Source organism: Struthio camelus, chromosome 1 (genome assembly GCF_040807025.1).
Source record: "Struthio camelus isolate bStrCam1 chromosome 1, bStrCam1.hap1, whole genome shotgun sequence".
Classification (NCBI taxonomy): domain Eukaryota; kingdom Metazoa; phylum Chordata; class Aves; order Struthioniformes; family Struthionidae; genus Struthio; species Struthio camelus.
In genome coordinates this window covers 123,508,477-123,536,098 of record NC_090942.1, presented here as the reverse complement: position 1 = coordinate 123,536,098, position 27,622 = coordinate 123,508,477, and the positions used below count along the sequence as shown (strand labels likewise).

The window sequence follows — 27,622 nt, the reverse complement described above, 5'->3', positions numbered from 1 at the left end:
CAGCCAACTGAGGAGACAAGGCACCTGCTCTGAGGCGTTTGGGTTCCTCATTAAAAAAGTAAAGCTCTGAGATGTGACAACAAACTAAGGGCAGTGGGGGAGAAAAGAAACATCTGCAAAGAAGAGAAAAGAGAAAATTTTTTTGGAGAAAAATAAAACATTTGCAGTAGCGTGGCTAGGTATGCATAGTTCAGAGGTGAAGTTGCAGCAGCTGCTCAGCAGCAGAGCAGTTGCACTGTAGAGGTTTTCGGACACAGGAGCAGGTTTTTTAGGCAACTGTTTGGGGGCTGTACTACAGTGAGATGGAAGTTAGTGGCTCTGGCCTTTCTGTACTGACACAAACTGGTTGTTCAGTGAGCACAGATCAATAAAGATAAATGGCTTGTCGCATTCTTGTATGATCGATCGGTGCTCCGACATTAAGTGACAAAGTGAGCAGCTGCCCTGCTTCCCCTTGTGGGTAAGGACACTTTCATCTGCATCCGGGGAGCGATTCAGGCAAGTGGCAGCATGCTGGTTGCTTCAGAAAGAGCCCCCATGGCAGGATCACCCTAGGGTGATGCAGTGCCTTGTGCTTCGGTGTGGGATTGCGCTGAAATCTCCAAGTATTTCTGTTCCTGTATGGATGGAAGGGGGTTCTCTATGGTAATGTGCAACCAGTGGGAAACTACAGAAGATGCACTAGCTGCTTAGTATCTGGCGTGTGTAAAAACAAGTTTTAAACATGTCCTCCAAATAGTCTTTCTTGCAACCTGAAGAATCCGTACAACTGTCTACGGAAGAGCAGGGACTTTGGTGCAGCTGAGGTAACTACTGAGAAAGGGCCCGAGTGCAGCACACAATGCAGGAAGAGTGGGGCTGCCCCATGAGGCAGGTGTGCTCGGAGCAGCTGGTGCCAGCAGGGCAGGCAGGGGCAGGGTCCTCACCAACAAGGGGTCCCATGAGACTGAGAAAAGAAGAGCAGAGCTGCTCCAGTGACTGTGACCAGGGTCAGCCAAAAGTCCAGGTGACCAGACAGGTCTACAGTGACAAGGCAGTTTTTGCATCTTTTGTATCTTTAGCATCTTTGTGTTGATTTTTTCAAGCAAGCAGCTACTAATTTGATCCTGGGATGGAGGAGTGTCCTCAATCAGTAAATATTCTTGCTTCAGTCCCTTTAGGAGCTTAGAGTCAAGGTGGGGAATTTATGCTGATACAGGTACAGAGATCTGGCTGCTGAAGTCACCTTCACTGAAGCTACAAAAAGTCCCAATTTCTTTAAAAGGTAATACAGCCTGGTAGGAGTGGTAGTGATGGTTGTCATTGAATCCTAAGCTCAGATCTTTTCATACCTTGCTCTAATAATTCAAATATTCTTTATGTGTGCTGAAACACGTTCTGTTCTTGCCATGTAAAAGATTAGCTTTGAGACTAGGCACCAGCCACCTATTTGTTGGTTGCTGAAAGTAGCAAATAAACAAGATCATCAAGGCAACAGGCCAAGCCAAGGCCATATACTGGCACCCATGGCATCTCAAGAAAAGCATCTCCTGGGACACACAGAGTCGCCAATGACTCAGAGCCACTGCCCTCCAGTGAGACATGCACAGCAGCTCATAGATCCGTTTGAATCACTACTCAACTGGGAAAGAAAAATATAATCTGCCACCACCTTTGAAAGACTGTCAGCCCTGGGGCAGAAGGTCTGATTCCCGACTCCTCCTTTTGCCCTTTCACAGTAGGTCTAAAATGAGCGGTTGCAACACTGGTATTTGTGAGGGAGAGGCCCATGGTGTGGAGACGGATGGTCCAAGCGAGTGGAGCTGTGACCATGGCAGCAGTGTCCAGCTGGAAAGTTATCAGGACTCAGGGGATCAATAGCACAGCGGGGCTGATCCAAGGTCACAGCAGCCTATGGACATTTAGCAAAGAGAAGTTAATGAGATGAGGTAGGGCTAAGATGGATCTGCTTGACTTATCTAAAAAAAAAAACTCAATTTTTTTTTGCGGGATGTTGGCATTCTTTTCCCAAAACAGAAACAGTGTTTTGCTGGAATATGATTTGAAAAAAGGCACTGAGGGTAGCCCTCATTTGAGAGAGTGATCATACCACAGTAGAAAATAACAAACATAAATAACATTTGTGTGACGTGAGTTCTATTGTAGGATCTTATGCTGAATACCACTGAAAGCTCCCAGACATTAGTTCTCTGAACAAAAAAGGAATGCCCTATTGTAATATTACTCTGAGCCAGCAAGAATCCATATTCATCTGAATAAATAGCTATACTAATCTAGCTTAAATGAACAGTGATTTCTCGGATAACGCAAAGAACTTACTACAAAGTTGTACCTCCCAAAGAGTGGAGAGCACGGAGAGGAAAGGGTGTAGGAAAACTTAATTCTCCATGGTAAAAGGGTAGAAACTTTGTTTAGACTTGTAAGACAGACTGTGACAGTGCATAGTGTTATCAAAGCCCATCTTTACAACAAAACAGGTAATTTTTCCATTAGCTGAGGCAACCTGATGTAGACATGTTAGTGTGCACCTGGCTTGGTTTCTCTTGTTCCTGACTCCACAAACAGCATTTTGTTTAATTTCCTTTTTATTGACAAGCTTCACTTCCAAATAAGGTTAACATTAACATGTTCTTTCTCTAACTGGTTGTGTTTGGGCTTAGAGGAGGCTGAGTGACTGGCTGTCTGTTGCTGTTACAATGGCAATCGCTCCCTTCTTTACAGCTCCGCTTTTTCTCAATAGCAATTCAGAAAGTCCATATTAAATTTGCATAGTGTTCTCCTAAAGTCCTATGAGGTGAGATGATCAAAATATACAGGCATCAGTGTGTGTGCATAGGCAGGACAAAGTCTGCAGGTAGAGATAGTATTTTTTATTGGATCAACTGGTATGGCTGGAAAAACAAAACAAGCTTTCGGGCGTGCAAGCCCTTTTTCAGGTCTGAAATAGAAGCAGCAATTTTCAAAGCTAAATACAAGCTGAGAACAAATGCTCAGAGGTTAATTAAATATGTGTCAATTAGTCCTTTGTTGAAAGAAAAGGTATTTGGTAGCTGTGGAGAAGAAAGGATGATAAAGAGGGAGGAGAGTGAGAGACAGAGAGAAAGTTAAACTAAGCTACTTATCACCTAGGGGGAAAAAAGAGGCAGGTAGTTTATAGCCTGGGGAACAAGAGTGGTTCGTGGTGAGTAGGAGGAGAGTCTAATCAGAAAAGTCACATCTAGCGAGTGCGTGCTTCTTCATATCAAGTGGCTTTATGACTTTCAGTTCTCAGCCTCATCTTCAGAAGATGTTTTTGGAGGTTGCTGTGAAAAGGAGGACTAAGATGCCAAAGGTATTTTGTGAGACGTGTTCCCCAGTTGGCAGCTGTGGCGGGGTGGCGGGGGGGAGGGCGTTCCATTGTAGGTTGCCCACAGGAGATCATTGTGGCACAAAATAATTGCTTAGTTTCACTTACACAGTTACCATAAGGGCTCTGGGTGAATTTAATTGTATTTCTGGGAATGCAGGTGTGGGATCTAGAGAAATTCAGGGAGGGAGGGTTGAGCCCCATTTTAAATTGTCAAGATCTATTCCTGTGGGTGGGAAGGGGAATAAGACGAGTTATCGGCAACACTTCAAAAGGGCCATACCGTGGTTTTAGAGGAGTTTCTGTTGCGGAAGCAGGTAAGCAGCAGTGTCCATCCTGCCTCGTACGGGATCCTTTTGAGGAAAGCGCGAGTGAGGCTGGTCAGCTGGTGACCAAAGACGCCTCATCTCCGGCACTGGGAGGCACAAATATTTGATTGAGAATGGTGTATTTTAGGTTAGCAACACCACATACCATCTATTCTACCAAATAAATATTTGAAAATAGAGGCTCAGTTCAAGCAGATCAGTAAGAAACTGAATGTTTAGTCAATGCTGTGAGTACCCTTTGCTAACGGTGCATCTATTGATTCTGCTCAGCCCACACGGACGTGAGGTGCTTTTTTATTGCAAAAAGAAACTTCCACATGAAGCCAGTGCCATTTTTAAGTGGCTTTGTCTTCAAGCAGCCTGAAATTTCTGTGAAATGTAAAACTGATAGGACAAATTCAGGAAACTTTACTGTAGAATGGAATACTGGATATCTGCAATGTCTTTTTTCCACACGTACATGTGTGGAATTCAGACCAGAATATTTTGTAAAGAAACATGGAATGGTTTTATATTATCAAACTTTGTACAGTCTGTGAGCAGCAAAAGAACTAAATACTTCTAGATGACTAAAATGTCTCTCAGGTCATAATTATAAATCAGCATGCACGGCTACAAAAGATTGGTGTCTCCACAAAGTGCTTGAAATTCAGTATTTGTTATTCTACTGTGTCTTCTGAAAGTGCCTGCATACTTTATATTCCCTGAGTGCTAAAAATTGTCTCTGTATTTTAAGTATTGTTGTTTGTAGAGCTCTATTTGCAAACATAGCTAACTGTTAGTCCTGGAGATGATATACAAGCTGTATAACATGCCTGAAGAAAATAAATTTGGAAGCATAGGAATGTCCCCAACTATAAATTTCAAGGACTCTTGACTTCATGCTAATTCTGTTAAGAATATACCATAGCTGTGTGGGATGCATTCTTGTAGCTGGCAGGAAGGAAAATAGCTCCAGACTCTGGTTAACGTGCACGTTTCCATGGTTGTGGTACCTCTTTGTGCAAAAAGCCTTCGTTCGTACTAGTTAGTGGGCTGTGCGATCAGTGGGGTATAATTCATATTGCTGCCGCGTGTTATCTGTTGGCAAATGGTCCCCAAGGCAAGCATGGCATGCCGGAGCACCTCCAGCTCCCAGGCAAGATGCAGAGGCGGAGGTGGACTTGGCTGCATGCGGCTGCTGGCCCAGTGCAGCAGCGTGGGTCTCACATCAGTTCATTCATTTGACAGCAGTGTGAGGAGGTGCTTTTGTCCTACCACAGCCTAAAAAACCATTTGGGAGGCACTACTACTGCACTCAGAGGAGCCCCAAGTACCAGGTAGCACGGCGTGTAACGCTAAATGAGGCCTCCCCAGCACAGGAGACACCATATCATTAACAACAACATCCTTCTTTTGGTTTAGAGTGTCTATCCTCTTGCCCTCATCTTCAAAACAGTATTTTTTTGATTCATGTGGAAGATTACAGATCAACTGGAGAAAATGTTTTCTCTAGTTCTAGGTTCACTACTCTAGTATGATACAAGTAGTATCAAAATTAAGCTTGAAATCAGGAGCTTTGAGTTTAACAACATGGAATAGTTTGATACCTTTTCAAAGTACATTTTTAATGAATTAGCATTTCCTACTGGGAAACAACTACTTAGATGCAGTCTTCATTTCTGTACCACGGAGTTACTGTTCTGACAGAAGGAGGCTTGCTAACCATGCATGTATGCAGAACGTCAAAGGTCCATGGTTTTTATATCTGGGACACAGACTAGTGTGACACTGGGCCTGCCTCTCCCGTTAAAACAGGCATTCCTCTAATAAAGCAGATTTTTGTTTGTTTTTAGGTTACAGATTTACACTGAGCTGTACTAGTAACTAGGAAATGCCAGCAATATCAATACTTACACCAGAATAAGGCTGATCTTTCTCTCTCAGTGCATAGTTATTTCAAAGAAAGAACACAGATATTCCACAGTATAAATTATTTGTATTTTTTATATAACACTACTGTTATTTACATACCATGTAGTTCATGAGAATGCATTTCAAAGCTCTGCTTTAACCGACCAAGACAGAAAGAGTGGAGACCGCCAGAATTTGAAACAATAATTGCACATGACAGGATATGAATTTGTTTCAGCTCTTGTTCTGAAAGACTGACAGAAAAAAAAAAAAAAAAAGCGACCAACAGTGCAAAAGCAAAAATTCAGCAGAATGCTGAACATGCAGCCAAATGCTGAACATGCAACACAACTTTTTCCTGAGATCAGGGTTTGGATTTCTTATTTTCATTGCACAGAATATCACTGAAGAAGTAATTCTGTTTCTACTTCTTTCAGCACTCAAAAAGCACATGCATAGGTTCATATGAAAGACTAATGTGAAAAACATTGGATACTTCAGAATGCTTTGAGTGGCTGGAAAGGAGAGTATACTAGAAAACAGCCTCTTTTGTGAAGGAAGTTTGCCTTTGTGTAAAAAATTAATAAGCTGAAAATTTTTATGGTGAAGTATACAATTTCAGGCAAGACATTTCTGCTAGAAATCATTATTTTTAGTTTGGGAAGGCACGTATAGGGTCCCAGATCTGCTCTACTGGATAGGTTACCTAGCCAGGTTGTATTTCCCACAGTCACTGTCAACTCCATCCTTGACAAAACAACAGGGTGCAGCATGAATATCACCAGCCACCATTCTCTGTGACACACATCAATTGGCTGACAAACTCAGAGCCCACAGATAAAACAGAGGCATAAAGCATTCAAGCAACAACTGAAGTTGCTGAATCCACATTTCTCAGCTGAAGATTTTTGCCTTTCAGTCAAAACAGGACTTTCTGGCATGTGGGTGATTGCTTTTTACTTAACGCTGGAAAATCATTTAAAAAAATACTTTGACAAAAGAATGTATTGAAATGAAAAAAATTTTTTCTGATCCAGAGATTGTTTTGTTAGAAATTTCAAAACAACCCTGATGAAAATTTCCCTTGATTTTATTACAAAACAGAAATTGAAAAGTGTTCTTGATTTACGAGCTTAAGAGGATCAGTTGTACATAAAGTAAATTTTAAAAATGCAGCAGGTATTGTATCAATCAGTATTATTGTTAACTAGCTTTTCTGAACTAATAAATCTCTAACAGTTACAGTCCTTGCCCTTGCTGTGGATAACCAAAGATATCTGCCCAATAAGGAGTTTTGCTGGCTTCCTTGGGACCCAAAGCACGGATTCTAGCGTCCTATGAAATTCATTGCCTCTGAATTTAAGGTTGTCATTCATGTCCATTATTTTGCTGAGATAGTATATGCTACATGGTAAAGGTTGCAATTTCATTTCATTAATGAAAAATAAACAAAAAATAACCTGCAGCTTAAAATGACAGAACTGGTGGTGACCTTTCTTTGTTGTAGGAAGCCATCCAAACGTGTAACATGCAGCTGACAGAGGACTTTTCCTGGAGAAGTACATCCTAAACATGTGTCACGTTTCTGATTTTCTTTGGGCTGATCGGACCATCAGTACTTCTTTGAGGCTGCACCTAGGGGAGAATAAAAGCAGTTAGTTACAGAACTAAAAAAATCCTAGGAAAGTAGGGCTGCAAGGGACCTCAGGAGGTTACCTGCCAACCCCTCACCTCAAAGCATTATACCAAAATTAAATCTATCATTAGCAACCCACTCAAAATCCAAATACAAAGAGGAACAGCAAAAAAAAGAAAAAAAACCACTTACATAACCTTCACACGCAACATAGTGATGGCAGTTGTGGGAATTCATTAATTGGTCATATGCTATCTGAGAAGTGCTTGTGTACTCTGCAGTCTGTATTCTTTTAAGCAAAAGACAATGTTGGATATTTCTCTCTGGTTTTCTTAACAAAACTACCTGATGAGCTGTAATAAAAACTAAACATCTGATGTTCCTTTCCGAATATATCATACTAAGAACATCAACAATAAGCATATTTCATGTATCTCAAAGACATTTTTCAATATCACAGTATTTCTTTAAAGCAGGCTTTCTTTTTAAAGTTCCCATGATTGGCATGATCCCACATGAGCCCACAGCAAAGAAGGTTTTCAAACTGACCTCAGTGAGATCAGAGCAGGCCAAATGGCTGGCAGGTTTGAAAACCTTATTCTCATTTGCATTCAGTGCAATGGATTTCCAGTCCAATTAGTTTCCATTTCCAATTACTTATGCACTTTTACAAAGTATAACTGCAGAGGAAAGAACAAAGAAAAACTTATTCTCAGATGCATCCAAGAAACTTATGCTTTGGATATTTAAATCTGGTCGTGAGACCTCACGTAGATAATTACAAAGTAGCTCTAAGGAATGAAAATTACTTCCAAAGCTATAATCCTGTGTCTTCACATAGCTTCCTAAATGAAACACTATTGTCAAACAGTTTGCTGCAGCTGGCCCAAATGCTGATTTTTGTCTTCCTCCAAGTATAGGCTGTCTGCTGGTTGCTGTGTTCCTCACGACTTCCCCACCTTGTCCGAAGCCCTTTGATATTAATGGAAATATCACCGTCCTTCCCAGTGGAAATTTTTATCAACCTCAAGCTAAGATTCAGTTGCCGGCTATTGACCAAACTTCCTGTGGTTTGTTTCTCAAGCATTGATCAACAGTCTGTATTACCTTGGTGTTCTTCCAGTACTTAACATCTTAAATAATGCATCTGGTACTCATACATCATTGAATAAGCCATAGAGGAAAAGGTTAGATAACACATGTGGACACTATTTCTCTGGAATTTAGTGAGTCCCAGCACCTCAAGGAAAACCATGGGATAAATATAACTATCCTAGGAACACTTCATAAGACAGCTGCCTTCTGTTTTAAACACAACTCTGTTTCTTTTTTTTCTTTTCCCTGTTTTGTTGCTAGAACATACTGCTGTTTTCTAAATTTACCCTTATTTACCATTTCTTTCAGCAGAGGGGAGTGGTGGTCTGGGAATTAACCAGATTGCCTGTCTCTGCTCAAGAGACCTTTTCCAAGATCTCTCTGCTGCTCTTGCAGTTCAGCAATAGCCCAGAGACCCTGCTGATGCTCAACAGAGTTATCACTCATTCATTTCCAGAGCACGAGAAGTTTCCTCTGCTCTATGTTACCCGTAAGATTAATATCCGATGAGATTTGCTTCATTAATGTGGAACAGTTGTTTTTATTTACTGATCCTTCAATTTCAGGTTTGTTAAGGCAAGCTTTGTCGCTAGGGCAGAGGTTTTGAGATGCTTGCTACTTCTGCTACCTTCAAAAAATAATAGATTTACAAATAAAATGGAAAAAATAACAGTTGGAAAAAGCTGAAGGCAAGAGTTATGTTTGTACTAAGCATGTATTCCCACATACTCTGGACTGTCCTTTGAGTGTAAACCGCACTGAACTGGTTAGCATACGGAGTAACCAGAAAGTTTCAGAAGGAGTTCAAGAGCACCTCATTGAACACTCCCTCTGAAATTTCCTGACATATGCAAATACTTGAATCCCATGGTTAGCAAAATAGTGGTGTAGGAACATTTCCAAGAATTTGTTGCACAAAAATATTGTATTGCACCCACATTTACTGAAGGAAGAGATACTCAATAGAAAGTGCCTCAAATAACGCTGTCATAAGAAGCAGCGTTTACAACTATTAGTAGCCAATACTTGGTTTGGATTTGCATTTGATTTTGAGAAAGGGGAGCTGGCAGACTCTCTCACCAGCTGGGTCTAGGTTGTACCACTCTTCCCTACCTGACAGCACTGGGGTGGCTGTAATCCAAGCAAGCTTGTTTTGCCTTAAAAATCTCATCTGCAAGGAGAAGCCATGGCAGTCCCTGCCCTGTGATGCCCTTTCTCCTCACCACCAAAGGAGGAAGCCCTTGCTGAGCCGCCCTTGCTCCTGTTGCCCACCTGGGATGTGGACTGTGCCCATAACGGAGCAGGTTTACCTTGGCTCTGCATCTTTTACAGTTGCTTGCTTTAGCGCAACTGGGTTACTCCTGGGTTACTCCTGTTCTATTCTCACTGTGCTCTGATACCAGTTAATGAATAATTTCATGAATTTCAGTCAATTCATGCTGTGTATTGGCCCATTTTATGTGGACCTTTCTCTGAAGTAGCGTAGCCTCATTGAGGTTGCAGTTAACTTGATATAACTTCACTGAAATCGAGGCTGCTGGCTGCAGGCTTACTGACCTGGAATTCATTTTCTGATGCTACCGAAAATCCTAAATTCAAGGCAGTTTCAAATGCAAAATGCAGAAGAGTGGGACCACAACAGCCATTTCATATTTAAACCCTGATATGCTAGTGCTGTCAGAGCCTCTGCTGGGTTTTGATTTCAAAGTTGCTTCTTCATCACATTAATTCAGTGCCCTACTAGTCCTGTCAGTCCTAGGCTGAAAAAATGGTTTCATTATTCATTACATCTTACATGTTGAAGGCAAAGAAGACAGCTCTAATGGTTCATGCAGAGCCCAGCGCTACAGGAGTATGTTTCTAATATGATCCTCTCAGTCGGGAAGAAATACCATCAGCCTCTCTTTACATAGTTTTAAGTCTCTTGGTACTCTCAGCTTGGCATTAGCTAACCATAGATATTTAACAGTTACATGTTTCAAAAGCTTTCTGTTGACTTATCACCTGCCCTGGATGATGTTTTAAATGGATTAGTATAAAGGGACTATTATGCTGGCAAAAGCTTTGCATGGTTTGTTGGATTTGGTTGGGGAAAGATGCCCAATCTTTCCACCTCTTCCATCTCTTCAGCCCCACAAAAAGAGAACTAGCAATACATGGATGGATCAGAAGGTAAAATAACATGTTTATCAGCCAATTTCAGGGTTGAATCCTTCAGTGGTATTTTGGATACTGATCTCCAGTCAATGAAAGAGAGACTTCTGCTATTGCAAGGAAGCTGTAGTCACTTTTGCATCTCATATGACATCAGTGATATGAACGATGAACACACATCTGGCATTATGAAACAGGGTTCTGATCTTTAAATTGATTTGACAGATGGCAGCTCCTCAGACACTGATGCTATGGAAATGTGTGATAAGCTAAGGGCTTTGCTTGCTATTATCCAACCAAAAAGTCCAGGGCTAACTGCGTTAGAACAAACTGCTGAAATTAATGTAGGAGCACTTCCAACTATGTCTGCATGCATCAGCACGCATTTTGCTAACTGTTGTAACAAAAAATCATGGAGGCACAGCTGTATTCTGCTTTACAAGGTTATTTTTCTCCCTTCTCTCACTTTTTGTTTTTCTCTCCAAATTCATTTCATTGACAGGAAAACACCTACCCAAAAGCTCTGGGTACCCTCAAATTAATTCAGTTGCATCATTGCTTCACATAGCAAATCAGTCCTGCCTATAAACTTTTCAGCATATTTTCTTGTCTGTCAATAGACACACAAATTTGCAATTCCTTCTCTTTATACACGCACACATGCACACACAGAGAGAGGTTAATCCCACCCACACAACTTAATTCCTCCCCATTTTCCACAGAGAGCTGGAAAAATTATACTTCAGTCTATAAGTTGCCCTTGCCTTTTCTACATCTGTATCATCCATATTTATTACCCTCTTAATCAAGATTTGCTGACCAGTGACTATCATAACATGACATACTCTATCCTACCTTTCATCAGTAAATGTAAAATTATTTGCTATCATTGCTTTATATTTCTATTTTATTGGCCTTTTAATTCGATTTTGATAGCTTAATTTTTCTTTTGAAACAATCCACAGAGTCAGTGTAGTTATATACAGTGCAATAAATGTAGCTACAATTCATCATTCATTTTCTGTCCAGTATAAAACCACAACCACAACTAAATAATATTTCTAGTTTATAGAGTGTCATTTAGAGTAGTTAAGAAGAAAAATAGATCTGTCCCCATTAACGGAGCCGTGACTCACTTTGGATTGCAGAGGAAGAGTGTGGCTGTGGTGGCAAATCCAAGCCTCATGTAGCTCTGCTAAAGTCAGCTGAATTACACCAGGGATGGCTATGGCCCACTATAAATGATCACTCCCATTTAAGAAATGATATAGTCTGATTTATCATAGAGACATTTATGGCATATTAAATAGACTAATTACCGGGCTTGTGTAGGAGACTGTCCAGTCCTGCAAGATGCTGCGACTTAGACCTCCTTTTGTACCAGTAAGACTTAAAAAAATGCACTTCCTCACAGATGGCCCTCAGGACCTGCCAGAAATGGCCCTATGGCCTTTGCTTGGGCTAAGCTGTCTGTGGGACTGACCCCAGATCTGCTAGAGTCAGGGGAAGGATCCCATTCACTGCACTTGGGTTTTGGAAGGAGCTCTGCGTAACAGGTCAGGGCACGTGAAGCAGCCCCTGGATGGGACCTTAGGCCCTAACATCCATTTGGCCTGAAGCTCAGCCCTGGGACTAGGAGCAAGGATCGCTTCCTGCCATTGCTGATGGTAACAAAATATGCAGTTAAGCAGAAGCCTGTAACTCTGCTCTCCGTTTGACCTTTTCTTGGCTAATACAATCGGAGTGAAGACCTTCCAGCACCCCCTGACTGATGCTCCTGGCCTCCTCTTCCACTAGCTGATGATTTTTTCCTCAGCTCAATAATTTAGTTCAATATACATCATTTTTTAAATGTCTTACACATCTTTCTCCCCCCCTTCTTCTTCACTGAGGTATTAATTTTCCCTAAGGTGATTTGCCAAATCTTTTGATCTTTTGTTCATGGTACGAACTGATCAGTGCAATTGCTAGGCAACATTTATCTTCTGTGAACATTTTGTATTAGTTTCTGATTCAATGAGGTTCGATGGTGAACAGCTGACCTAAGTGGTTTTCCATTGTCATCTTTTACAATGAGACCTAACAAGTATCTCAGGGCTTTGTGTCAGGTTGGGTCCATTGGCAAGGACTTCTGAGGAAAGAAAATTTCTGATACAAAGCCTTCCTTAAAATTTTAAATCATTTAACATTTCACCTTTTTACACGTGGAACAGAAGGTACCAAATTTGAAGCTGATACCCTCAGAGACCCAAGAGAGACTTCCTAATACCTGCAGCCTGTGCTTGCTAACCTTCTAGATCCTGAAACTTTCCCCTTCTAGATGCTGAAACTTTCCATCTCTTTTTCTCCAGGGATTGGAGTAATGTGCTGTACATCATAATAGCAGGTACGTTCACCTCCGTCCAGTTAAAATGCCAGGTTGAAAAATCTTCATTCTCTGTGATTGCCCTGCTTTCCATCTTCTCCCCACATGCATGAGCTTGTTCTAATTTTAAGGCCCCTCATTAAAACACTGCCTACTTTGGACCTATTTTCTGACATGTTGCTGTGGTTAATCCTTCTTGCTGATCCCATAAGGTGTCAAGGAAGCCAAGTACAGAAATCTTAAGTTCCTTGATCTTGCAGAGGCGGAGAGGCTAGGATTTAGGTCTTCAGTCTCTCTGACTCTTTCCATAAGTAAGTTAGGCTCCTCATTCCCTCCCCACCCTGCTGCTGAGGGAGGACCTTCGCTCCTTCTGCCTCCATGTAAGCACCATGAGGATGTCCACTTATTTTTCCTGTTTATCCATGGAGAGAGAGGCAATGTGCTGGAGTTCACCCCTTTACGACCTCCTTGACCATGGAAAAAATTCTCGGGGTAACTCCTCTCTCTCCTTGATTTTTCCCCCCTTTTATCATTAAAAAAATCAGAAGAATAAAGAAGAAAAATCTTTGGGAATGTTTCCAGTATCCAGGCAGGGAGAGTCAACTGAGAAACACAACTTTCTGTGCCCAGAAAATGCAGTGGCAGGAAGGTATGTAGTTTCTGAACAAGTTGCCTGATTCATTACTAATCAGCAAACAGTTAAATGGCTTGCCATCTGATTTCTCCTGCTTGACAAGAAATATATTATCATGAAAGAGCACCACAGTGTTTATTATGCAATATATTGGAAACAGTGGTGACTGAACTTTATTAAAATGCATCCAGTAACACAACGCTTTGTCAGGAAACCTCTATCATGCAGTTACCAGGGAAGGTTATGAACGTGAAAGAAAAACACTTTTTGTATGGAAAATATTTCTCTATGTTTGTATATAACCCCATAAATTTAAATCACAGACTGCAAATCCACAATCTTTTAATGTAAACCTTTCTCAAGCTATATTAGCAGTTCCCTTACCAGCTTCTCTATATACAAGACGGGGGCACCACAACATACTGACAAGCCCTGTTCAAATTGAGAAATAGTTTCTCCTCACAAGCCATCCTTAGATTGCTAAATACTCCTCCAGCATGTCGAAAAAAACTATAAACAATTTTCACCTGTAGATTATCTCTTGATGTTTTTAAAAAAACTTGCATGCTGTTACTGATGCAGCTAGAAGCCACCGTATCAGACTTGTACTAAACACTGTCCAGAGACACCTGGTTTAACAGAAATAGTTCAAAGTCTTTGCTGTGTCCCTCTGATGGATTTGACTGTTTCATAGCCACCAGACTGCAAGAAACCTCCTAGGCCGTCTAATCTAGCATTTGACATGAAAGCTGCACCTTCAGGCAGCCTGAATGTAAGCTGCACCTACATTCGTGCTTCCGCTCAAATCAGGAGCATGCTTTTGAACCCAATCTCCTAATGGTCCTCACTCGCAACACTTTGGATCTCTCTGTGGAGCTGCCTGACAGTGCCTGAAGCGATCCATTTCAGATGAAACCAAACTGCACGATGCCCTCCAGGAACACGTCCAGTGCATCTCAGTCGTTAATGAGCACCCAGTCTGAGGGAGAAGACCACAGCTAATTGAAGCTACCGCCTCCCCTTGAAATGTGTGCAGTGCGGATACCTGGTCCTCAGCACCCACTGATTTGCTCCTCTGAGCTGATCATAATGTGCCACACTCCTCGTGAATGTAGACGTAGCCAGTGCCTTATAAACATATCAAACTGTCTAAAACTGTTGCTCATGGTTAGGGAGTGACACTGAAACTGCCTGGTGATTATAGGAATGCTTGAACCCTCAGCTGTTTTGTGCAGGCTTTTCAGCTTTGCGTTAATACTACTTTGTTTAACAAGTAATTAGTGTCAAACATCATAACTACCAGCCATAGATACATCACTATCGTTGCTATTATTTTTACTGTTATTATTTGGATCATTACTTTAATCATTGATTGAATACTTTCTAAGTTTCATTGTGTGCCAAAAGAACTAGAAACACTCTGCTATGATTTATACGCAGTGTCGTCACAACACAGATCTCTCTACTGTACACGTTGAAACAGCTCTTCAAAAATAAATGAGATATCACTGTGTTGAGCCGGAGAACTCAGTGCCACATTGCTGCTGCTTTCCCAAGTGAATATCGGCAAAAAACATCACAGAGATGCTAAAAATATTTTACAAATGTATGGCATAAATTAAGGTCCACATTGCGGTTGTGCTAGCAGCTGTAAGTCCAGTGCCACACTTCAGAATGGAGGTAGCTGAGAACAGAACAAGGTGAGGAATAAATGCTGGTGTCTGCTTCTGTATGCTTTAGCCATGTGGAAAAAGGACAAAACTCTAGAGTGCGTGTTAGCTTTGGGCTTTCCCTTCCGTCATTTACTGCTGAGATACCAAATGTCTCTAAGATCATTGTGAAGTTCCTGACTGAAGACACTTCTCTAATATGGAAGTGCAATTTGAGAATAGTCTTGAAATGATGCAGGGAAAACGCACATATTTTCAATGTGTTTGCAAAAAACCTGCACTGGATTACTGTGGTTGCCAAGGAACCCCAAGCCCCACCTTCAGCAGTGCCTCCATCTCCTACCCACATCTGCTCCAGTCTGGCGACTGAGGAGAACAACAAAAACATTGCAGAGCTCCCCTGTGGCGAAGGCCCCTGTGCAACAGCTGCCCAGAATTATTACACCCCCAGAGCAAAGCAAGCTTCCACATTATAATGGGTTGAATAATATACACAGAGGTGAATTCTCAAGAGCTGAGCCAGAGTTATTCCGGCTGGTAAGGCTAAAAGGTTTAAGTAATGATAACAAGTGGGCTGGGGAGGGAAGAAGCGATGCTTTAATCTTAGGAAAGATGAGAACACAATTGCCTTTATTTATGACAAGTCTGTCCCAGCCAGGGCTACCCACCACCCTTGGAGAAAGACCTAACTGACATTTGGAGGAGAGAAAATGGGTATGACATGGATAGTGAAGAGCAGACACGGACTGAGGATGAAAAGTCCACGACTCATGCAACTTTAGCCTCGGTGAGGAGGAGAAGACATAGCAGGGAGCTGAGGAAAACAGGTCTGTGGCGAAAGCTTTATTAAGTCTTTTATCCAAATATTCTTCCTCCCTACCCCCCAAAAAAATCAATCTAAATGCAAGACTAACACCCAGTGGACTTATCCATATAAACAGAAGGTTCAGGAATGCTGAAAGGATCATTCCACTTATCCAATCAGATCTGCAACTGTCTTTTAAATTTCCACATGCACCAAATATCTATGTTTATAATCTTTGTACAGTACGATACACACCGTGTGAAAAATGACAACATCTTCACATTACAGTTACCTTTGATGCAGAGCTGGTATATGACTCTGGATCAGGGACAGTAAACTTGGAAGTCATTGGGGGAAGTGAGACAATTCCTGTTAAAAAAATATACAAGATTACTGTTATTCAGTGTCCACCACGGCATGAACCACAAGCCATTCAGGAATGCAACTAAACATGATTTAATACTGGAAGTGCCTTGTGAGCCCCGTTCTATCTAATGAATATGCAAGGAGCCCATCCAGGACAAGTATAATCAATTTATCCACGTTTATTTTAGTTTTTCTTTTATTTTCTTTAACTATGTTAAGCTTTACAAATACCTCATGCTCTTGAAATCCTTCCACTGCACTTATTTCGTCACAATTTATTTGTTAGAGACAAATAATGGGTGTATACCTGGATTATAGACGCTGCACAATAATTTTATGCTATAAAGTGTTTGATTAAATGCTTTGATAATAATGTGGTTATAAATGCAAGTGGTGAGCCAAGATTTGGTCGAGATTTACGTTTGCTATAGAACAAGCCTTGTGCTTAAGGAGTAGAATTTATAATGCCTTAGTCATTTATCAGTAAAATCATAAATCACTAATATATTTTTACAAATGCAGTCAGCAATGAGGAGAAAAGGACTGCAAAGGACAGTTGCTCAGCCGTGTTCTCCTGTGGAAAATATAAGCTACTTAAAAACTAGGCTTTTTCCAGCCCCTGCCCCTCTAGTTACTTGCATGTTCTAGGCTGTCACTGCTCTGCAGTCATTATGCAGTCACTATTTTATAGACAACACTGACGAACAAAATTCATAAAACTCATTGCAATAAATGTAAACCCAGTTTCTCATGGAAATGAAGAATATCTGCTTAAGCTCAGTGTGGGTGTGCATCTCTACCTACTTCAGTAACATTTGAACTTGTTGGAAGGAAAGCAAAGAAGTGCCTACAGTGCCTGAAACATTATGAGGATGCTGATACACCGTCCTGAAATATCATTACCAAAAGGACTACTTTTTATGATAATGTTGCAAAAATGGACATTGCGACAACTTATTGCACTAGTTAACAAAAATACAGCTATTGTTGAGTTATATGGGTAGCAAAAAACTAGTAAGAAAAAATACAAAAAAAAAAAGATGATAGATGAGCCTGAGAACTTTCACAGATTCAGCTGTAATTCCAGAAGCAGCACAAGTCCTAAGAGTTAACCAAAGTAAAACAACTTCTTCAAAAGTGCACATATCATGTCACCTGTGTTTCCTGTGGACTTTTTTGGATTTTTGTAGTTCTTTCTTTTTTTTGGCAGTCCAACTGCAAAATACTGCCTAAATAGCCTTTCATATGGGAATCCAGTACCCTCACCCCTGGCCCTAGAGGGAATTTGGAAGAACAAAGGCATTAAAAAGAAAAAAAATGCTAACATTAAATTCAACTGCAAAGAGCTTTGACGTTTTCTCAGTAGTTTTGAAAACTATGTTGTAAAAGATCCAAAACTTTCTGAAAAGGTTCAGGCCAGGCACAAGTCCATCACAAGGTGTTGTGAAATCTCATAATTTAATTGCTTGACATTTTATGCACAACGCCCGTGTTGAGAAGCAGTTCAATGCTATGTGATTCACTGACTGAGACTCACTTGGGATGTGTTCTGTGTACTTTGGCTCCTCCGGAATGTATCCACGATTTTCATTACCATTTCTTTGGCTGTTTTGCAAATGGCCGCCATTTTTCTTCTTAGCTGAAACTTTTCTAGAAATAAAAGTACCTATTATTAGAACTTCATTATAGGAGAACTCTTGGGTAACAGCAGAGAAGAACAGAGAAAAAAGGATATGACTTACTCCTGAAGAAATAGAAACAAAATATTTCTGGGCTTTCCAAATATTTATCTGTTGCAAATTCTGTCCTGTATAAATATTATCTATGCAGTTCTGCTTAGAAAGTTTCCATCACCTGCTTTATCAGTAAGCAGGAGAATAAAATGAGCAATCTGCTAAGACTTGCATTCTCTGATTCAGATCATAAGTTTTGTAGGAAATGAATTTTGATCTCAAATTCTGAATTACAGGCTAGTCAGTGGCCCAGTAACACCATTCAGATCACCTACGATAACCCATCATCTTTGTGATGTGAGCTCACCCAATTTGAAAAACAAAGCATATTAGCTCACATCACCACCGTTCACTCCCAAATGATTTATCTGTACACTCTGAAGTTAATCTTTTACTTTGGAATTTACTTTTCACATGAACACAGTCACAGTGAAGTTAATAGAACTTCCTTGATTAAAGCTACACACCTCTGGATTTGCAGAAGTCACCGGCATAACTAGACAGTAAGAAAAGAGTGTATTTTTTACTCATTGTTATGCCACAAGAAATGTTACTATTCAGCTGTTCCTACCACGAACTCCTCCCCAGTATAGTCCCAGATCCACCTTTGCCTAGGTTTTTGGGGTGGCAAGCACAAACTGATGGCAAGATTGTGACAGTGCAGGAATTTGTAGGGGAAGAGTGAATTATTTTTCACTAATATTTGTGGAAACTGCTGCATTTACTTTTTACGTTTAGCAAAAAGGTGCATAAAGTTTCAGATAGGCATCATTGATGTACATGTAAATATGAAGAGCCAGCTACGATATGTGTATTTGGGGTTTTTTTAGGAGATAAGCATGTTAATACCACTAAGAAACCTGCCAAGGTTGTTGAAAGGTAAGAGTAATTGTTTAGGAACAACACCTCTGCATCTTAGATGATACTGTACAGTCTACTTTATCTGATCCTTAGATTTCAACAAACTCAGTGCAGTAGCCAAATCCAAAGCAGCTACAAAAAAGTGCAGGAGGCACAAAAATCTGGTCAGGCAAGTTAAAGGTAAATGTGGTGGGGAGTAAAACAATACGTCTTTCTTTCTCCTAGTACAAGGTGGCATCTGAAATCCGGAGAATCTTCATTCTTTTTACTTCAAATAGGTCCCCCTTCCCCCTAAAAAAGCACTACACCTATGAGACCTGGAAGTAACTGTAAATAGTTCCTGTGATTTCAGCAGCATTATTTACCCATGCTAAAACTTTGCAGAATGGTCAACACTGAGTTCCTGAACCCAAGCTAAACCCTAGAGCCCAGACTCATCCCAGTTTTCAAGCATTTGCTTAACATTAAAAGTGCAAGTAACCTTTCGGAGGGCAGTAGTAGGACAACCCATGTTTACAGTTAATGGGCAAATAAAGGCTTTACTGTACTGGGATCCAAAAAACACACATTATGTCATGAAGATACACTTTTATTTACCCCAGACTGGATTCAAAGAATAGGGAGAAGGTAATGTTAGGGCCTGTTCTGGACCTGTTGAAGCTGTCTGACAGGAAACACTGTACAGATCCTCCGAAGGTAGCGACAGGACGCAGGGTCCCCAAGTCCCCCATACCAGTCCCTGCTGCTGGGCAGAAGCTTCTCCATAGGTTCAGTTGACTCTGCCATAGCAGGACTGACCCTTGCAGTGGGCTTTTGGCAGAACCAAGTTAGAACACAAGTAGAAATGCTCCGTAGCGCTTAATTTGTACCAAAGCCAATAGGCAAGTTGCACTAGTTCTGGGCCTCCAGTTCCCAGCTGATTTAGTCCTGCCTATTTATGTACCTGCACTTAGTAAACTGAATGATTAAACATCACAAAATAAGAAATCAACTAGAAGTTTACTGATATGGCACAGTATAAATAACATCATCTCCTCAGGAGAAACTAGTGCTTCTTTAACTTCCTTATTTTCCTTTATATGAATAAAGTACCGTATAAATGGAAATCTGTCAACAGGCCTTTAAAAAAAAGTTCCCTCTGAGAGGCCATTAATGAAGCTAAGTATTCCTGAAGTGAGAGGTAAAACGTTGCATGGGATCGCAAACTTGTTAGGAGATTAAGAAGTTAAATGCCGCACACGCATAAGCCGCAAATGAATTTACAAGGCTCTTTAAAAGCTTAGAAAAAATAGCACCACGTAATGAATCGGATGTAAATACTGAACGATCCTGGGCTGGCGTGTTTTCGCGTGTCCCAGTCAGCACTAATGTACAGCTAGCTTTGTATTCTCGCGAGTCTGATATTCACTTGAAATGTTGACGCTCATCACCGCGGCAGCTTTTTGTTGTTGCCTTTTTTTTTAATTTGATTTGTTGGGGTTTTTTTGTTTGTTTGTTTGTTTTGCACTCGGACACTAATGAATTTGCAAGAAGCCGGCGGCCCGGCGGAGCTGCTCGCCCGCCCCTCTCCGGGGCGGCTGGTGCCGGCGCGGCAGCCCGCGGCGAGCCGCTGGCTCACAGTGACCCCCTGTGGGCGCTGCTGCAAACACCCGGCGCCCGAAAACCTCCCGCAGAGAGCCAATTTTTAAGGATTTGTTTTGCCCATCAGCTCCAGAGCGGCGGGGGAGGGGAGGGTGCTTGCTTGCAGAATCAGGCGTGCCGGGATTTTGCATCTTTTCCCCCAGGTTATCGTGGGAACAGAAGTTGCAACCTGCTGCGGGCAGTGGCTCTTGCTCTTTGCCCCTCGGGTCTGTCCCCTACCCCTGCACACAGGCCGCCGGCTCCTAGGCTGTGCATGCCAAAATGTGCCAAGGCGCAAGCAAGGCTGACCCGAAGGTCAGCGAATGCGGGGCGGTGGGGCGTGGAAGCTGGCACATCCCTTTCACCATCCTGCGGCAGCCTGAAAGAATCTAGGTAAAAGAAAAAAAAAAATTCCCACCTTATTCAGCTTACCTTATCTCATTTTGATATGTGGAGCCTGAAAGAAAAAAATGAATCTGTTGAAAATACAGGACGATTAAATATGCCCTACTAGCTCCTCTTAGAGCATGCATTGTGCTCTAGTTACCACAGGAGCATCTCTCCTCCCTGTTTACAAAATTGTGCAATATCCCTTTAGAAGAGTTTACGCAGAAACTGGAAATGAGGAAAGTATCTGACAAATACAGTGCTGAAGGTATGCCTCAGCACAGATCCTCAGCATAGTAACTAAATGTCACTGCAAGTTAACGTACTTCTGAAAAATACTACCCCCTTGTAATTGATATGCATGGCAAAGCTAGTGGGCCACTGATTACTTTGAAAGCAAGTTATATGAAAAACAACAAGGTGAAAGCAAGGAGCATCTGCAGGTCACTGGTCAAGAGCATGATCTCTCTTCTCACACTTTCACTTACAGGTCTTTGCACCACACCAGAACTGATTTAATAGTAGATTTATCTCTAAGTTAAGATTTTTTTTTAATGCACAGAGCAGCTGTGAATATCCACTTACCTTTCTTCTTTTGGCAGAAACAGCGTATGACAACCCCGATAATAAAGATCAGAAGAATAAAACCAACAAGTGACAATACGACTGCAAGTACAATAACCCATGTGCTTGTGTTGTCTTCGCTGTGCTCACTTTCTGTTAAATTAAATGGAGAAATATTGTACTATCAGAGCCTGGAAACATCTTTTTTCAGAACATTTACTTTTTCTGTAAGAAGGTTTTAGCTGCTTGCTATTATTTAACAAGGAGGCAGTGTTTTCTGAATGACAGGATTCTGTATACATGGATGATGCCCAAGAATTTAAAATGTTTCCAAATGCTAATGCTTATTGCAGTTGCAACTTTCCTCATAGTTACTTCTCTTTCTGAAAAATTCGGAGTTGTAATCTTCCTACCTAAACTTTATTTGCAGGTATTCTGAGTCTCCCAGCATCCTTTAGAGACCTTTGGGGCTGGGGAGAGGGGTTAAGATTCAATTTCGATTTCTATACTGTATTACTATGCTGTACTATTTCTATACTGTATTAAGCATCTTGCCTAGTTGCTCTAGTCCATGGAGAGAAAATAGGTGTTCTGAATTACAATTCCTCTAGCCAGACGTGTATGTCTCCCTTTGGATAAGGTGAACAGCTCTCAAGAAGTGTCCATTGGTCCCCACTGGCCACAATGATAGCCTTAAGTGACTAGGATAGATGGAGATCTCTATCCAGTAGATAGGATCTTCTGATGAATCCCATACTGAGATTTCTCCCACTGATTTCAGTAGGTGTTTGATTTTGCAACATACTTTGTAGGTCATCTGCTATCCACTGTAAAGAGCAGTGAAGAGCAAAAATTGTAAAGAGTAGCACTGTTTTGGGGTTTGCAGATACTCACTACAAGTAGTGAAGCCCTCTTTGCTACTGGTGTTTTTACAACATTAAAATATTCCTTTGTCTTTGCTGTAATCTGCAGTGTTAAATGAGGTGATTTAAAGATAATTCAATGTCTTGCTGAAACTGGTTGCTACGATCAAATGGTTTTGCTAACAGAGCTGCCACATGCAAAGAATTTTAAAAATATTTTATGTTCCTTACCCAACTGGAGGCAAAAGGAAAATGACAATTCTGACTGTCACATCACACTGCCCATTGGTTTTGACCAGATATCTCAGGAGCGCTTCTAACTTGATCACCCTTTGAAAAGCCACCCAAATATCACCTTGGCAGTTGTTTAGAAACAAACTTCCAGTCTGAACTACAGGTGTGAGACACACAAACTTGACAATACCCATTCTGGCATGCTGGGTTTATGCATGTCACGTCCTCGCTAGGGGTCTCAATTAAAAACTGCATGGCAACATTTACCTGACAGCCTCTAGGAAAGGTTCAGCAGCAACAGAGATGATTGGTAGCTGCACAGTGTCACAGCTATTCCCCTGATGTGTGACCCAGAGTATTTGCTGCTCCGCTAAAAGCAGGGGATAGAAAAGTAAATCCATTCTATCTACAAATTTGCCCAGTTACATATGCCTGGGGTTTGGAGGCTTTGGACTGCAGAGACACAGGACTGCAGCCTCCAGCGAGCTCAGACTCATGTCGAGATTCTGAATTCTCCAAAGCTCAGGTTGTTATGATTAAGCAATTCATTCCAGTCTTTTCTCTAATCCTAATACACAAACAGCATGCTTTAAACTTCTTGTGACAATTTGGAAAAACAAGCACTCGGTAACCTGCAGACTAGTAGTTAATTCCGTAGGCTATAATCAGTTGCGACTACAACTGATTATAAGCTTGTTCATAACATTTTCATCCAGAAGTACTGCAACAAGTACCTATGATTTATTATATGTTGTTGTATAAAGCATGTCATAGGGATTTCAAGATAGTTAAAATATGAAAGATACAGCTCTCTTAGCTATAAGGGGTAGTTTAGCCCCAGCGTGAAGGAGGAAGCCAAATGCTCTTTCGGCACTGCACCATACTAGTCAGGCTGGCTGCCAGACTAAGGTATTTTGCTCCCCCTCAGGCTCAGGTTACCTGCCAAAAGATGCTCTACAGAGCACAAGCAAGAGGGACAGGATACAACACAAATACTCCCAGGCTGTTCTGCATGGTAGTTTTTCCCCAACTCTGAGAGATCCAGAAAGAAACTGGGGATGTGACCAGCAGGTATGAACGCATGGGCCGCCAGCTCAACATGTAAGTTAGGGGCACAAGAGAGGGGCTCTGAGGGATGAAGAGATTAAACCCTTTTAGCCCCACTTGTAAATCCACATCAAGTTACATCAGGTACTAAACATGGATGAAACCACCTTCTCATACTATATGGCCCATTCTCTGCTGCCAATTCTCTATCCTAACATCTAGCTTCTCCTAAAGCTGCTAAGAATTTACCTGAGCAAAGCATCTCTGGAAAAGGGAATTTTCCCTGAGACATGCTGGTGACCAAGGAGAAATGAGAGACTAAGACAAAGCTGCACCCTGCTTCTTGGACACTTTGGAGCTTTGTAGCTAGGATAAAAGCAAAGGAAGATCAAGGTTCTGGCTGATTCCCTAGTCTTCCCCTCCTGCAGTGCAAAGGCCACATAAAGCCAACACTGAAGCCGTAAAAAGCTTAAGCCCAACTAAGGGACTCTGCCAAGGATCCCATGTCCCAATAACAGCTCTGTGACTGCTTCTGCTGCGATAACTCTATAGGAGTTCCCAAATTTGGGGCTCAGTCAAACTGAATTGCAAATAAGACACCTCTGGAGAGAGGAGTGACCAACACGAAAATGCATCATCTTGTTAACTGTAAGAAGAGGCCCGAGATTAAGACTGATCCAGACATGCAGGAAGGCATTCACCTGCCAGGCGATGTTGGTTTATCAGTTAGTGACTGTGGAAGAAGGCTCAGAAGTTTTTTGGTTATAATGCTTGTGAATAGACAAGTACTGCTCGTGAGGCTTGTGGAGAAGTGAATTAGATTGCTCAAGCTTTTAAGCGAGGGCTGAAATCGATATTACTATAGTTTCGGGAAAGACTCCTTAGATGTTTGAAGCTAGCCTTCTTCATTCCTGACAACATCTAGCTAAGGGGGAGTCTGTATATGAAAAATCAGAGTAGTTCTGAGATTTAAAGTACGATATATATTAGATATATTCCTCCGTTGCAAATGTCACATCTTTATTTCATTCTCATAATTTAGAGATTTCATTTTCTCATATCCTGACAAATTTCAGTGTCTGCTGCTGCACAATGATTTTTCCAAAGAGAAATGAATGATGGTCCTATACAATCACTAATTATACACTAATTGTGCTTCATGACATCTGTTTTTCTCCTCTTCTGATTTACAGTGAGTAGCTATGGAAACTGAGGGTGGATCCCTCTGTAGTTCACAAATGAGTAGGCAGGGGAATTTATTAATTTCCTCAGGATAGCTCTATTTTGCTTAATCAGTAATTAGGAGCAATCTGACTACAAAGAATTATTAAAAATGATGAAATGACCTTTTTCAATTGCATTACAAAGTGAGTACTTCTGAAAGGACTTGCTAATAATGACTCATACGTAAAATAAAAGGCACAGTTACTCAACCTCTTCGGTTGCTTATATGTAGAAACTTCTATACCATACCAGTCATCAATCTACTATAAGAATGTCTTCATACATGGTGTATTCGTCCGTTACAGAACAAGTATCAGTTCATCAAGAGAAGCTGTCAGCATGATTATTGAAGTTCACAATGCTCACCACTTCAGAAAAAGAAGTGTAGATTTAAGGCTCTACTCTGTACAGAAAATACCTGGTGGGCCACTGTAAAAACCTCCATATAACTTATGCATTTTCTATACCACAGGGTATGGCTAATAAGAAGGATGCCATTATAGGGTGCCACCACAGCTGGTAGTGTACCCATAACCAGCAACCTCAGCTCCTGGGACAGCCTCCCAACCATGTGATTACTGGTGCAAGTTCAGGTTGCCCTGAGACTCCTCTGCCTTACGTTTGAGGCTCTTGGCCAGCCTCACCAGAGAAGAGCTGCAAAGGACAAGGTGATTATCATCTCCCCATCTGCATTAAGCACTGCTAACCCACAGGGAGAGCACTTCTCCTGTTCTTACTTGTTCTTATCATATTATGGTTTGGAAAAGAAAAGCACTTTTCACAGGATTCTGTTAGATAATGAGGTAGATATTTATTCATAGTCTCACTTGCTTTGTTCCACACCGACAGCATAAAGCAGAGAAAAGTCGTGCTTTGCCTCATGAGTGTCCTAACGCTGTGAATGCGTTAATCTGTGGAGTTTATTGCTGTACGATGTCAGTGAGGCCAAAGATTAGCAGCATTACAAAAAATTGCTGATAGCATTAGCAAAACTGTTAAAGGTTACCAAGGGTCTTGCTCATAGTTCTTGAAAGACTTATTTGACAGTTATGCTTGGATTAAAGCCACCTTAAATCTCCTTAAATATAAGGAAACAAAAGGCAATCTAATACTTTGTCCAAAGAATTCCACATATGTTAATGAGTATATCCATATTCCTCCAGTAGGTGAAAGAGACCACACCAGGAAGAAGAGAGCAGGTCAAATGGCTCTTGGATCTACATAGACCTTGGGATACAGCATATGACTAGAATACTACCTAGCCCCACTTAGGTGTCAAGCTCAGTGCAGCTTTGGATTGTTACCAGCAGACTACGACAGCTCCACCACATCTGTTCAGTGTTTATACAGAGAACTTTCTACTTGCATTTGGAGAGCTAGTGCAGAATCTATTTTGGGTTGTGTGCAGAAACTGGGAGTGAAATCCAAGGTTTTTTGAAGTCAGTGGTAAAGCTAGTATCGAATATAATAGAACACAGTTTCACCTGGGGGTTTGGCCTTGAGCAAATGAGGTCTAGAATTTTATTTTCATACATGGGACATGACATAATCAAAGATGTTTCACATCTAAATTCATTAGATGATTTCTTGTAGAAGGAGCCAAGGCCAGTATGGTTAGCAATGAATCCACAGTAGGAATCAGTGGCAGATCTGCTGCTTCATTCATTTTGTTCACACTGGTCCTAGGTAGGACTTTCTGTTTCACATGACTTGTATCAGTCCTCTTACAGAAGCGACTATAACCATAGCGCTGCATGAAGTTGTGACAACCAAGTCTTAATTATATCACCTCTGCACACGTCATAGTATTTGGTTTGCAAATAAAAGATTTTTCCAGACAAAACAAAAAAGCATAGTTCTGAGAAAATAGCATAGGCAAAGTACAACAAACATCCACTTACCTAGAGTAGAGTTGAGAAAAAAAACAGTTACAGTTGCATTCTGAGGGCTAGGGAGTGCTTCTATATCAGCTAAACAAGTCAAAATCTCAGTGTCCGTCGGAGTCAAAGTTAAGATGCTCATGGCATTGTGAAGGCCATTAGATCCTTGACTTTGCTTGGTAACATACCTCGACTTATCTATGAAAGAGTCGTTTGTCATCCAGGTAATGTCTGGAGCTGGAGCCCATCCTAAGGCTTCACAAACAATTTCAACTGTTTTGTTCTCTTTTACTGTAAAGGTGCTATTTTTGATGACTAAAGATCCATTAACTGTAGAACGGAAAAGATATTTTGTTCCTTCAGAATATTTGGATGCATTGCTTTCCAACTGATAATTTCAAATCTTACCGTGATACCCAAAATTAGACATGCCTTGAGATACAAATTTCAAAACAACTGTTATTACCACTGACGTACCATATGCATGATATAAAAACGCAGATATTGCAGCTTCAAGGACACATTATTGCTCCATACCTCTAAAACACTAGACTCAGCCTGCAGTGCCTTTTCAATAAAAAGCAGTAAATTATAGTTTTTAGCTGTACTGATATATTTCCAGCTGAAGGACAACATAATGTAATAACCATGTTTCTCTCTAAATTTTAAGCATGCTCTTGGGGTTTATCAGGAAAAGTTTACAGGTAGATGATTAGGGGTTCTTGTTGTGTGAAGTATCTCTTTGACAAATGGATAGTGTCTCTTGGTTAGATTCTGCTTTACTGGCTGCACTGTGGCACTAATGATGCTTGAGGAGGAAGAGGTCTCATACACAGGGGCTTCATGCACAGGAGCTTTTTGTCCCTTGGAAAAGGCAGCTTACAGCAGCAATCATATGAAGAGTATCACCTTGCAT

General features: G+C 41.1%; 1 protein-coding gene across 5 annotated transcripts in view; it reads right to left on the bottom strand.

Moving 5' to 3' along the window:
* Nucleotides 1-27,622, bottom strand: part of IGSF5 (immunoglobulin superfamily member 5) — a 46,225-nt gene that overhangs the window by 5,790 nt on the left and 12,813 nt on the right. For 3 of the 5 annotated variants that reach the window (XM_009679488.2, XM_068914184.1, XM_068914175.1), the window contains exons 4-9: nucleotides 26,728-27,036; nucleotides 21,480-21,611; nucleotides 20,940-20,964; nucleotides 17,831-17,943; nucleotides 16,220-16,296; nucleotides 5,644-7,203 (exon numbers count right to left, since the gene is read on the bottom strand). In XM_009679488.2, coding sequence (XP_009677783.2) covers nucleotides 7,135-7,203; nucleotides 16,220-16,296; nucleotides 17,831-17,943; nucleotides 20,940-20,964; nucleotides 21,480-21,611; nucleotides 26,728-27,036 — 725 coding nt within the window. In that variant the 3' untranslated portion in view covers nucleotides 5,644-7,134. Of the gene's footprint in view, nucleotides 1-3,629; nucleotides 3,762-5,643; nucleotides 7,204-16,219; nucleotides 16,297-17,830; nucleotides 17,944-20,939; nucleotides 20,965-21,479; nucleotides 21,612-26,727; nucleotides 27,037-27,622 lie in introns of those variants that run through there. The other 2 variants (XR_011135586.1, XR_011135590.1) reach the window with 1 other exon arrangement.